At 44.3% G+C, this 14,283-nt stretch overlaps 1 protein-coding gene across 2 annotated transcripts in view; it reads right to left on the bottom strand.

Moving 5' to 3' along the window:
- Positions 1–14,283, bottom strand: part of PITX3 (paired like homeodomain 3) — a 90,995-nt gene that overhangs the window by 22,549 nt on the left and 54,163 nt on the right. For both annotated transcript variants that reach the window (XM_088473532.1, XM_088473522.1), the window contains exon 2: positions 2,868–2,996. In XM_088473532.1, coding sequence (XP_088329658.1) covers positions 2,868–2,976 — 109 coding nt within the window. In that variant the 5' untranslated portion in view covers positions 2,977–2,996. The remainder of the gene's footprint in view (positions 1–2,867; positions 2,997–14,283) is intronic.

Consider the following 14,283-nt stretch of genomic DNA (forward strand, 5'->3'; position numbering starts at 1 on the left):
TTCCTGGGTAACAGCTCCTACCCTTTCACACTGCACCTTGGTCCTGAATTATTCCAGGGTCAATCCCTTTCACACAGTACCCGTGTCAGTGCTACAAAACAGTGTGTGTCATAAGAAATAGCATTTTTGGGGGGCACACAAAGTTGAAAAAAGGTTGCTGACAGTAACCAATCAGCTCATTTTAGGCATAACCTGGGTCAAACCTTTCACTCCGCAGGTTGGTCCCAGAAATAACCCTGGTAGCGACCAGGTTTGTCGCCAATTGCCCATCAATGGTAAATAGACCACTATGGACTTGATACAGAGATGTACGCTATGCTGATATTTTCGCAGTTGAGCGATTATCGGTAAACTGCGCATGTGTCTAAGTCACACTATGCATGCATCAAGGTACATTACCGTAGTCACTCGCAGCAACTTCTTACTCGCAGTGTGACTGACAGTCAGGGAGCGTTTGGGGGAGGTAACAGGGAGTGGCGGCAATGAACGCAGTGAAAATGGCTCTGGGGTCTCAGTTTCCGTGGCCCTTCCAAGTAGCCATAGGGTTACTCAGAACTATGATAATTGGATGATCTGTGTCCGATGCTGCGTCTTTGATGCTTGGACTTGCAAAGCCGCAGGGGGGCATCTCAATACCAATCCAGGCTGCGGTATTTGCATATTTTTGCACAACCGCTGCGTACACAGACGTGGCAGGGAGGGATTAGCGTCGATCTCTGAATCAGGCCCTATGTCTGAGAATTCTCTCGCACATTTGCTGAGCATCCCAGCCTTATACTGGGTATAACTGTTGTAGGTACAAATGAAATTAGTCATGCAAGGAGTTCTGGCAATTGTTAGAAAATGCAGTCATGCTCTGTCCCATTTTCTGACACTCTGGAATATATGCACAGGGTATAACTTTTATGTGTTTGAATCCAGGATAGTAACGCTGATGGAAAATACACTTATGAAAGCTGATAGCTCATCCTCAAATATCCAGCCCAGAGAGTTGAAGACCAACATCTTAAAGTTACACTATGCTGCAAACTGTGTATCATTTATGTTCATGGTGAGGGTAAAATTCACATGTATTTTGTGGGATGTAGTTATGATACCTACATAGAGGAGGCCAGAAACCTGACCTGGGACAGAACACCAGCACCAAAATCCTGACAGCCGGCATCCCGAACGTAGTTTAGCGGGCCGGGTTAGGTGTTAGCCGCAGGTGGGAGGAGGGTTAGGTTTAGGTACCACAGGGGGGGATAGGGTTAGGCTGCGGGGAGGGCGGGTTAGGTTTAGGCACCACTGGGGGAGGGTTAGGTTCAGTCACCACAGGGGAGGGTTGGGTTTAGGCACTAATGGGGAGGGTTAGGGTGCGGGGGAGGGTTAGGATGCAGGAACAGAGACTTAGGGTAAGGGAGAGAAGGGGGAAGGGTTAGCATACTTACGGATCCCTGTCGGGATATTGTCAGCATTTTGACAGCTGGCATCCCGACTGACGGTATTTCATACCCAACCCGCAGGGCCAGATTAACAATGGGGCGGATGGAGCTACAGCTCCAGGCCTCCACATAAGAATAGGCCCATAATCATGACAGCATGATTACCAGCCACCCGCATGTTGGCTATAAATTATAAGCATTAGAATTGTATTTAAGTTTTCCTTACAAAATGATGTAATTCTTCAATGTTTATATTTAGGCAGACATTGGGGTTGATAGTGCCTCACACAATAGGGCCTTCAACATTTTCAGGACCAGGCCCATGTGACCCTTAATCCATACTTGCCGACAATCTGGCTGCCCCTTCCGGGAGGGAGCAGCCAGATCAGCAAGACTGGGGGGCGTGGCCAACAAACGGGGGCGGGGGCGGCCAGTGGATGAGAGTTTGCGGGCGGGGCGGGGGGCGGAGCCATGCAATCACGTCATTTTGGCCCCGCCCCCACTACACACTGCCGATATTACAGGCAGTGTGAAGCAGGGGGCGGGGCCAAAATGACACGATTCCACGTGAATCGCGTTACCGCCGTCCCCCGCTGCGGGGGCTTTACATGTAAGTACGGGGGGATAGGAGGGGTCGCTGGCAGCCGGGAGGATTGCCTGCCTTCCCGGGAGGTCGGGAGCGTTACCCGATTTTCGGGAGGCTCCCGACCAGATCGGGAGGGTAGGCAAGTATGCCTTAATCCCACCCTGCCAACCCGTATTTTGTGCATAACATGCAGGAATCTCAGTCTGACAGACCCGGAAATAAAGTGAAGTTGCCATAGCAACCAATCAGCTTCTAGCTATCATTTACCTAGCACAGTCTATAAAATGATTGGTTGCTATGGGCAACTTCTCCAGTTTATCTCTCTCGAAGGTTTGATACATATTTCATAAGTGAGCACTGAGCCTGGATTTAGATATTGCTGGCTTGGCCTTGCTTTGCAAACTTTAACCCTGTATGTCAAAGTAATTCCCTTGTGTGTCTTTTGTACCCAGTTACAGCACAATTGTCCTTACTTTATCATTTGTATGCAGTCCTCAGTACTCATGATCGCAGCTTCTGATTGGTCCTCCAATTTGAAAGCAGTGGACTTAAATGTTCTGCTGGTTTGGTGATAATGCAGTTTTAAAAGCAAACAGGACTACATATAATTATTTTTATCTCAGTGCAAAAGGAATGTTAACTATTATAAAAGGTCATATTCTTTTAAACTGAACTGTCAAAAAATGCAGAATCAGAGTCTTTCTCAAACCAAGAATCATCATCAAACCCGATTTATTTGTATTCCTGGATTCATTTACGCTGTAGACCCGTCTTTGTTCCTGCAAATAATTTCTCGCAGTAGCTACATCCTCACCCTTTCCCTGTCACTTCTGCCAGCTTTCCCCTAGCGTACTTACCACTGTGCTCCTGCCCCTTGCCGCTGTGATCATGCTGAGGTGTTCCAGAGTCGGAGAGAGAGAGGGCAGGACTGCGAGCCTCTGAGTCTGTCAGAAGGTTGAAATCCATGAGGCAGCACAAAGTGACAGCTAAAAGGAAACAGAACAATATTGTAATAAGTGGATAATACATTACATACTAGTATTAGTGACTCAAAGCAAGTGCAGTGCAGCATGTCTGGTAATCCCTGTGCCAACCTCATAATGGGAAATTCTAAAGAAGACATGGCTCTAATAGAAAATAAACATTCCAAGGATAATTAATACCTAATACAATTATTGTTACTTACGACCTCTTTTTTTATCTGATTAAAAAAGTAGTATTGAAAAAAAGCTGTGAATTCTTAAATGAGGTAAAACACATTTTTTATTTTAATCATCTTTTTGACAGTCATTTCAAATGACTGTAGTGGTTAAACCCATTTAAAATGCTTTGTATGTTTAGGAATGTCTTTATGCACCAAAACAAAATCTGCAAATAGCATGTAAACCTATTATTAAACACTAGTATATCCTAATATGAATTTGGAACTAATCTAGTATCCGAAAGATTTATACTTAACTAAACATCTATCCAGCATCAACTTTGCCCCATTTCCTTTCTGATGCCTGACAAGTATAACGCTGTAAAAGGGCAGAATGAGGATGAAGGAGAATTCCCTACTCACAAAACATACTTATATTAACTAGACTTTTTAAGCCCCACATGAACAATAGCTACATCGTTTCAGTATGGTAATACATTTTTATCAAGTTTCCATCATTTCAATGGATAATCCCACTTTTGTCCCTGATTATTAAAATTGCATATGTCAGTATATTGTTCCAAGCTTGTATAATGTGTTCCACACCCAAGACATGCAGATTTTAAAATGTAAGCTCTTGTGAGCAGGGCCCTCTACCCTCTTGTGCTTCTCCCTACTTTAGTTTCATCTACTTCTTACTCACCACTAGGGTACCTAACACTTGGTTGCTTAAGCTCTGCTGCCTATGTGGGTGTTATGGTCGCTAATGTGGCAATGTATATTATCCATGTCCTTGTCCTGTATTGTATTGTACTGTAAGTCTTTGGTCATCTATTTGTTTTACATACATTGTAAGGCACTGCGGAACATTTCTGGCGCCATATAAATAAATAATAATAATAATAATCCCTTACACAACAGCAGCTGTAAGTGGAGACTATTTTCAAATGCTGGGCAAGTATGGCACACCTTTTCTGGTGCATTATGGAACAGTTATGTGTGAGAGATGGGCACCATACTTAACATTCGGTAGCCTTGCCCATGATTAGTGGAAGACCATCCTAAAAGTGATCAAGGCAGTCATGGGGCAAGGAATCACAGGTCATGGCTAATCACAGGTCAAGGAATCACTAATCCATGGTCATGGATTAGTCAGGTCATGGAAATTCCAGCCATCTCTATGTATAGTCTATACATTCTGTTTGTCTGCATTTCCTAGTAGGTAAATTGACTTCTAAACAAAATGACCCCTAACGTTGTTCTAGAGTTGTTTTGGCAATGAGCTGAACACAGGAGATAGTTGGAAGAGGACACTCCCAGCACCTATTGGCCAAGCAGGTCATGTAAGCGCAGCTGCTGTAATCCTATTGGCAGATAGAAGTCATGTGAACAAATCCAAGATGGCTACTCCCATACTCCGCTGCCGTAGGAAATGACAGGAGGGAATACATCAGGTACACAGCAGTAGTGCCAGCACAGGTCTCAGGAATGCCAGAAGTGACCAGGGATGGCATGGAGAGCAATGATGTCAAACGGCCGAACCCGGTAACCCGATGTGTGACACTGATGGCCTATGAGGCAAAGTATATCTGTACACCGCCCACTCTTCATTTGTGGCATTTTACCCTAATTAATTCTGTTTTTTGTTTTATCTGTTTCTCATACTTTTTTTTTTTCATTTTGGTAAAATGTTACCAATTAAATGTATGTGTAAAAAACTGATAAATAGAATTGTTGTAATACAGTATAACACTTTTTCTGATGTTTAATGTTCCTTTTGAAAATATTTTTTCAAAGGAATTAAAGATATGCCAAAAGCTTATGTGTATTAAGGGGTTAATGTATTTACTCCACCCGGTTACTGGACACACATTCCCCAATGTACTGCCAAAGCAGTGCGTGGTGTCTTGGCTTGGAAACCCCCCTGGCAGATTGCAGACTCACTCTAAACCCTGGGCCTCGCTCGCCTATAAATCAAAGATTATCTAGCAAGGCTTCTATTTAGAGCTCCCCGGGAGAGCAAGACCTCTTCTTTTATAGGTGACATTCAGACTGAAATAGCAACATTATGAGCAAAATACGTAATGGAGATCTGAAGATGCGGTTATGTCTTTATCCAAGGGCAGTTAACACCTCTCACAAGCACCAGTATCTCATTTCTCATCCATCCTTCTTGTCAAGATCTAAGTTTTCCACCTTCATCACAACAAAGCTACTAGACGGAGCAGCCAGGCCCAGTCACAGCGCTCATACCTGACATGGAAAATGTCCTCTGTACAGACAGAAGTGAGGCCTGGGAAACAAGGCCTTATATTTCACATTCTCTCACATATACCGCTGATGCAGAACCACATATTTTACTATCGATTAATAGAACTATCGTACTATGATAAGCATCACTTGTAAAGCATACTTGCCTACCTTTGAAAAAGCATTTCAGGGAGATTGGGAAAGCACCACCTATGAGCGCGGCGGTAAACTGGGCGTGTACTGCTACATCTGAGAGGCGTGTCATAAAATTGATTTGCATACAAATGTAAATGAGCCCCAAAGCAGTTAGTAAAATCTACATGTTGATGAAAACACACTGATACTTCTCAGAAAATGCATGCAGCCATAGGGATCATTGGGGCAGATGTATGAAGGTCTGTGAAGTGATAAAGTGGAGAGTGATAAACGACCAGCCAATCAGCTACCAACTGACATTTTTCAAACACAGCCTTTAACATGACAGTAGGGAGCTTAGTGGCTGGACAGTTATCACTCTGCACTTTATCACTTTCCAGAGTTTCATACATCTGCACCATTGTGCCTTATACCCAATACAGGGAAATTATACTAATGATCACATTTGAATGTATATATCTTATATACCATATATCTTATATATCATATATATGTATATATCTTTTTTTATATATATAACATCTACATAATGGGGGTAAGGTGCAATAAGGGAGATTACTAGACTCTTCAGGGAGTCAGGGAGATTGCTTCTATTTCAGGGATTCTCCCTGACAATCAGGGAGAGTTGGCAAGTATGTTGTAAAGTTGATGTGGCATTGTATGATAGAGAAAAACAATAAATATGGTTAATCCTGTATGCATTTTATACATTGTAAGCACTATGAACAGAGCCCTCTTATCGATTTGTCTGTTATTACTGTTTTATTACTGTTTTGTTCCCACTTGAATAGGGCATCGGAATTTGCTGGCACTTTATAAGTGACTGTTAATGAAATAATAATTTTCTTTAGAAAAGTAAATCGAGACAAACATTGCAGTGGTGTCACTAGGGTGGTGCAGGGGATGCGGACCGCACTAGTTGTCACCCTCAAAGTGAGTGACATCAATATACCGGCTCTTCCTCTGTGACCAGGAGCCAGGCGCTACACTGTGATGTTACTGTGGAGGAGGAGGAGGAGCTGGCAGAGCAGGGAGAGTGTCTGGGGCAGCCTGGCATCTCCGGGAGTGCTGGGGAGAAGCTTTTTTTTGAGAACCAAATGTAACGCAACAATGTGTCTGTTCACCCTAATATCTATCAGGAAACCAGAGCTCCGGGTTGTCAAGTACAAGCGGCAAAAAGCAGTGACGTGACAATCATAAGAACATTGAAGTGTATCCATAGTACTCTTTACTTGCCATGTCAGAGCAGTTTCTGGCATAAGGTACACACTTTGGGGGCGATTCAAATGTTTTGCCGGTGACTTTTTTTTTAAGACACCGGACAGAGCAATTCAGTTGTTGCTCTGTCAGGATGCGACAGCTGGCGGCATTTCTGCACACACTCAGGAGGGTGCGAGCAAAAATGTGTGAGAAATCCCCTGGTTAGGGCGCGGTAACCAGAATTTTAGACGAGTTTAGCCATTTTACATGGCTAAACCTCGTCTCATAGGCGGCGAAGAGGGCGATAATTAATGAGCGCCCAGAACAAATGAATAGCAAACTGGGCACTCATTAATTATCACGACCTAAAAAACATTTGAATGGCCCCCTTTGCGTCTGACTCTGAGCTGCATGCAATGTAGTAGCAATTCTGGCTGCTTCCAGCGATAGGAGGTCCTATTTGAACAGCCAGCTGTAGCCTGAGTTGGATGCTGGTCACAAGAACATCACTATAAACACCTCTAATGCTTGGTACACACTATACAATATATCGTTCAGTGCATCGTTTCATGTGTAAAAAATAATCACCGATATATCATGGCGGCTGTGCAGCACGGCAGATGCGATATATAACTAAGAGGCATATTATGGGATCCAAACATAGGCTGCATGTCCAGAAGTGTGCTGCACTTATGGACGTACTGTACTGAAGCACGTGCAGACTCTGAGTGCACCTCTCAAGGCTCACAGTACACAAATTGCTTACAACTCTAAATTACGCTGCATTTATTTGCACATTTTGGGGGAGATGTACTATGTCGTGGAGAGAGATAAAGTACCAATCATTCAGCTTCTTACTTTCAGTTTACAGGCTGTGTTTGAAAAATGACATTTAGGAGCTGATTGGTTGGTACTTTATCTCTCTCCACTTTATCTTTCAAGAGGCTTAGTACATCTCCCCCGTAGATTTTTGTAAAGTGCATTTTTAAGCAGTGCATATGACTTACAAGCAACTGTGAAACAGGATTCTATAGGATCAAAATCTGTCATTAATTTACTGAAAATCACTAATGCATGTCTTACCTACTTCACCTTACAGGCCTTTCCCGCTACCTGACCATTCCATGTCTCCCCACTACTACCACTCTCTCCACTCCCTTTACAATGTATGCTCTGAGGGTAGGGCCATCATTCCTCACACTTACATATATACTCTGTAGAAGCTTGTCATTATATACTGTAAATGGTGGTTTCTCTATAATTTGTTACTATGTTTAATCTGTTTGTATCACTGCTCTGTACGGATCTGGAGAATTTTCTGGTGCCCTATAAATAAATGCTAATAATACCTGATATTCAGGTTTTTGTTAGTTTCCCCCAAATAATAAGATGCGTACACAAATGTTTTGTCAGTGTTTGTTTATAGCCTTTAGGCTGTAAAAATCAGTTTTAAAACACCTTGGGCCAAATGTAATAGGGTGAGAGATTAGAAAATGTGAGAGTTTAGCAGTACAACTGTCACTCTAATACATTGATCGAGTTATATTTTCAAAACAGAAAACACCTGGATGAGAGAAATCTTGAGAGTTTTTTGAGTCCGAAAAACATGCAAGTTCCATGTTCTGTGACTTTATTACATTAGCTGAGTTTACAAATGAGAGTTTTTTCTCACATTTGCTAAACTCTCACCTTATTACATTTGGCCCCAGATGGTCCACCTTTGTGGAGTTTTTGGGGATTTTGCAAAATAATATAGCCCCTAATTTCTATATATAAAAAATGTTTACATGTTCTAGTGTATAAGGTATGTACCTTAAAGAGGCCTGGGATGCTCATTCCTCTGTCCATGTCCAGATCTCAGCACCACATCACATACCCAATGTCAGCACCTATGTCAAAGGGTTGGATTGAGTTGCACAAAATGCTATTTGTGTTACTTAGTTCTAATCCAAATACATGAGGTTCCTTACAAGCTAATTGAGTCCAGCCGTAGACAGGAGACTACATACACAGTGAGCCCTGAATACTAAAGCTGCATACACACACAACGATTGAGTTAATGAACGATTTTAGTAAACGATTTTCTACCTTGAAAAAATGAACTAAAATCGTTTACTAAAGTTGTTCATTCACTATGTTCATTTAAATGTGATGAACGATTTTTATGAACTACAAACGATTTTTGCATATTAACTTAATGAAAATCATTGAGTTGACAAGTCTGCCTGAACTACAAACTACAAACTACAAACGTGAACGCGCATGAACAATAATCGTTCATCGTTTGACTCAGAAAGTGAACGATTTTTTCAAACGATTATCGTTAAATGATATCGTTTAACGATAATCATTCAAAAAATCGTGTGTGTATGCAGCTTTAGAATCTGCTGAATAAGCTGCTAGTTAGATACACTCGGCTAGAAATTGTATCTAACAGCTAGATACAGGCAGGGCCGTCGCGAGCCGAATTTTTTTAGTAAGCGGATATAGATTTTGGCAGTCCTTGTTGAAATAAAGCCTCATATTTCGGTGTGTGAAATATCGTGAGTATATGTAATAATGTAACAATGACCAAAGGGAATCTGTAGATGAAAAGACCAGTTTTATATACACATGGTTATAATGTAATACTATACTATACTACAGGGCTGGCTCCAGGGGTCAGAGCACCCTGTGCCGGCTCTCTACAGCGCGCGCCAACTGAAAATGGGGCGTGGCCTAATTATCATAGGCCATGCCCCCTACATGACGTTATTTGGAGGCGTGCCTCCAAATAATGTCAGGCTGGGGGGAGCCTCACTAGCTGGGCCTCCCCCAGCCCTCTCCCATTACTGAATGGAGACTCCGGGGTCCGGCACAGCTGCAGCGGTGGGGGTCCCCAACCTCCTGATTTGACCACCCACGGGCCAATTCGGCCCACTGGTGGAACAGCGGGGCAGTACTGAAATCTGGATGTTGGGGAGGGGTGTGTCCTCTATGGGTGGTGCCTCTGTTATACCGCACTGGTTGAACACCCCTAGAGCCGGCCCTGCTATACTATAGTGGCGTCACTAGGGTTGGTGTAAACAAGTGCAGTCACTCAAGGTGTCACCTCACATGGATTTTCTCCTTCTGACGAAGGACCCACCCGAGTCTGAAACACGTTAAGCAGGGTTCTGCAGTATCTCCAATCGACTGGTTAAACGGACAACATTGTTGCTGGGGAGGGCTGGCAATCCGGAAGCAAGCCTACTCCATCCCCTATCTACATCTGTGACTTCAGTAACGTTGCAGTGTGCCGTGTTTGGAGATTTTGTGATATGCTTTATTGATTTATATGTTTGTAAGTGCATAACTTTATTAATTATCATTGGTTTTAAAGGATTACTGCACTATTTTGTCAATCCTACGTGTCTCTCTGATTCCCTATGGTTGGGAAGTAGAGGGACTTATCTTTTACAGATATAAAACAACGAGGATTCCTTCCCAATTTCCAAAGGATTGATTATCCCAGCTGTGAATGGTGGCTCATCAACAATATCGTTTCTATGACAAATTGAACTAGGATTCCACTGGTGAATAGTCTTCATTCTTTTGTTTTTCACCTTGAGTGTTAATTATTTATGGTAAAGAAACTTTATGTCTTAGTGTTGCATATCTTTTTCCTTTATTATTGTATTTGTGGTGTTTGTGTGGATGCACACCTTTACACTGAGGTTTAGAAGCACTTTCTTATTTGTGCAATTTATTCAAGAATAACCTTGTATTTTATTCCTGCATCAGGCCATACAGAATCCTTAGTGATAATATTTAATGGACCCAACAGGGGGAAAACACCATACACATTAATCCCCACTGCGGGCGGCCCCACATGATAAATAAAAAACACATACATAGGCCCCCACATGAAAATAATAAAGCACATAGGCTTTGCATGAAAAAAAAAAAAACTCATACGGGCATATTCAATTGGGGGCGAGAATAGCAAAAATCCTGCACCCGCAGGGCTTTCCTGCAAATGCGGGATTTTTGCTATTCATTCAGGAGCAGGGTTTTTGATTTTTTGAGCACCAGGAGGTTGTTTTTGCCCCCCTCCAGAGCACAACCAATTTTTCCTAAAATCCACAATATTAGAAAAAAGGTCAGGAAATGCTCTGGGACCCCGGTGGCACCCCTATTAAATGACTAAGTAAGCAATTGGAAGTTTCCAATTAGCTTAATTAGTCAGTAATACTCACCTTCTGAAGTGCTGTCTTCTGCATCCAGCATTGGGACCTGGTCTCCTGCAGCAGCAGTGAGTGTGTGTGTGTGTCCATGAGTGTGTGTGTGACCCCTGGTGTGTGTGTGTCCAGTGTAAGTATCCCCCCTCGGGATGGGTGCTGGGAAAACTACATCTCCCAGCAGCCTTTGTGCCTCCCTGCAGCCCATGGAGCCTCTCAGCAGCCCCCGGGACTCCCAGCACTCCTCCCCAGTGAGAAGATGGAGGGGAGGCCACCGGGAGCTGCAGAAACCACCGGAGACCTCCGGGCAGGTAAGTGTCATTTTTTACATGTATTTTTTTACGCGGCGTAGGGTTTTCAGTTGGACACCGCGGGTATCGGGAGCGTGCATACCCGCGGTAATCCAAAATTGGGCGCAAGGCTTTTTCCTCGCTAAACCTCGCACCCAATTGAATATGCCCTGTAGGCTTCGCATAAAAAAACACATTAGCCCCGACGTGAAAATAAACACATAGCGCTTTGCAGAAAAAAAACACATAGACCCCACATAAAAGTAATAAAACATATAGGATTTGTATGAAAAAAAAACACACATAGGCCCCTACATGAAAATAATTAAACACACACATAGGCCGGCACATGAAAATGTATGAAGTGTAATAGGGCCCCTATACAGCAGGACCACCCTGGGTGCTACGCTACAATTACACCCTAAAATACATATTCAGGGAGAGGGAGACAGCCAGTGGTTGATAGGGAGAGGGTGACGACAGGGAGAGGGTGACAGCACTAGGTGACAGGGACAGAGTGACGACAGGAAGAGGGTGTCAGCCAGTGCATGTCAAATACAGGGTAGTTAAATTTTCTTACCTGGGGCTAGAACTGCAGCCCGTGGATGGCTCCTCCTAACCTTAGCCTTAACGCCGGGGACGGTCACGAGATTGTGATGTCAGATCCCGGAGTCCAAGCAGTAGCATAGCCACAGAGATGGAGGAAGCTGGGGTTGGAATGCAGAAAGGGGAAGAGCTGAGAAAGGGGAAAGTGAGCCCCTCCTCCTCCTCCAGTCGGGCACAGACTCTTGTAAGCTGTGTCACTCTGGGGGGAGGAGCTGAGGAGAAGGGAGGAGAAGAGAGAGCAGCCACTCCTCCGCCTTCGGCCATGCCCGGTGTGTCATTCAACGATGTGTGGGCTGATGCAGCGGCTGCGGCACTGCGGCTGGCTGTGCAACGGCATATAATGAGTTAGTGTGACTCATTGCAATGCCTGTGGCTGTGGGGGACAGCTGCGTGACTCAGAAGATTATGTCCTCACAACTTGGCGCTGTACGCGGCTGTGTACCTGGTGTAATGGGCTGGCCGGCCCTGGATACAGGATAATGGTTATTATTGTTTTTGTACTTTAACTCACCACCACCACCACCAGGACCATAGAGATAGTCTTATCCTTTAAACTTATAAGATGTGGCAGCTCCAGAGGTGGGGCTGCAGCACAGTCTAAATTGAAATAGGGGAGACAAACCAGCTGCCAGTAAGTCCCGGCCGGCGATGTTGGCAGCGTTTGGGGTGACAGTTGGTGTGGCTCTTCTATTTGAATTTTAGACTGTGCTGCAGCCTCACCTCTGGAGCCACCACTGGTTATAAGGGTCTAGGCCAGTGCCTCCCAAACTTTCTTGAACCACGGTGCCCTAGAGTATCAGTATTTATTTCATGGCACCTCTAAGCCAAACGTTTCTTATTGAGAAAATCAGCAGGAGCTATTCAATAAAGTAAATTTTGCTTAACTGTCATCCTTGGGTTCAGTTATGTATTGGTATTGGTGGACAGGGTTGTGCTTGTGTTTGCCAGTCACCAGTACTAGTTTTGCCTATTACATTAACCATACATAATTTAATTTGGTCCTGGACCACCAATCCGTGGCACCCCTTCAAGTGACCCGTGGCAACCCATGGTGCCATGACACCACTTTTGGGAACCACTGATCTAGGCAGCAAAAAGGCTTAATTGTTGTACAGAGAGTTGTAAAACAACTTGGCAACAATGTAAAATAAAAAAAAAAATACTAGCAGCAGATGCAAGTTACACAATGTGAATAAGGATTCGGAGGTATGTCCCTATCCAGAGATTGTTTCTGAAACTCTTAAATCACCAGTAGATGGCCTAGAAACACTTAATACAGTGGTTTCCAAATTGGGTGCCGCATGTCATTTGCAGGGGTGCCGCTGGTTGGTGGTCAAGGACCAAATCAAATTATTTATGATCTATTTGATTGGCTGCCACCAGCACTGGTTTTGCCTATCATAAAATATGTAGAGAAACAGAAGTGCCACCCTGCCCACGGCCACATAACTGAGCCTAAGGATGACAGGTAAGCACAATTTACTTCATGGAATCATTTTTGCTGAATTTCTCAATAAGGAACGTTTGGCCTAGGGGTGCCATGAAGAAAATGCTGATACACAACCACAAATAGCGCTACTACACGTTGCAAAGCATTTTATCATCAATTGAGCAATATCAATTATTTTTCTGTCAGGTTATGTGGTAGGAAACCCGTGCCCAACAGAGGGGAAAGAAAAATAAGGAAGGTTTTACCAATCATAGGCCCTCATTCAGAGCCGTACGCTCTGAGCAGAGCACACGCTCTGAATGAGGGCCGGGCTCCATTTTCATGGAGCGTCCTCCTGGACGCTCGTATAGCTGTGGGTCACCACCCACAGGCTATACGAGCGTGCATTGTGATGGCCGCGATGGTCGAGACCATCGCGACCATCGAAATTGCGAGTCGGAGCCTGCGGTTGAGGTTTTCAACCGCAAGCTCCGGAGTGATTTTGGCTCTATCAGAGCCAAAATCACTCCCACTGACATCACTAGTGATGTCAGTGGGCCGGCTTCTGACGGGAGGTGTTCCCGTGGGAACGCCCCCGTCAGGGAGGCACGCCCACCAAAGGGGGCGTGCTGTCAATCAACATTGACAGCACGCCCCCTTTGATCGGACACAACGAGCGAAGGACTTTCCTTCGCTCGTCGCGTCTGGCGCATGCGCACGACGGAGCTCCCTCCGTCGTGCGCATGCTCAGTCCATAACATCGACCCACTTGCGAGCGGACAGCCGCTCACGAGTGGGTCTGAATCAGGCCCATAATTCATTAAATTGTGCACAGACAAATCATGCAGGTTATAATTAGGGGGTTCACAATCCCAGCCAGTTTCGGGTGCTGAAATTCCCCTGGATTTTCAGCACCAAATCCCGTGTATTAACTCACAGTGACTGCCCACAGTGTCAGTGACCACATCCGTGAGCAGCTTAGTCCCGGATCCACACACTGCA

This window comes from Taudactylus pleione, unplaced genomic scaffold (genome assembly GCF_031769625.1).
Source record: "Taudactylus pleione unplaced genomic scaffold, aTauple2 ptg000016l, whole genome shotgun sequence".
NCBI lineage: Eukaryota > Metazoa > Chordata > Amphibia > Anura > Myobatrachidae > Taudactylus > Taudactylus pleione.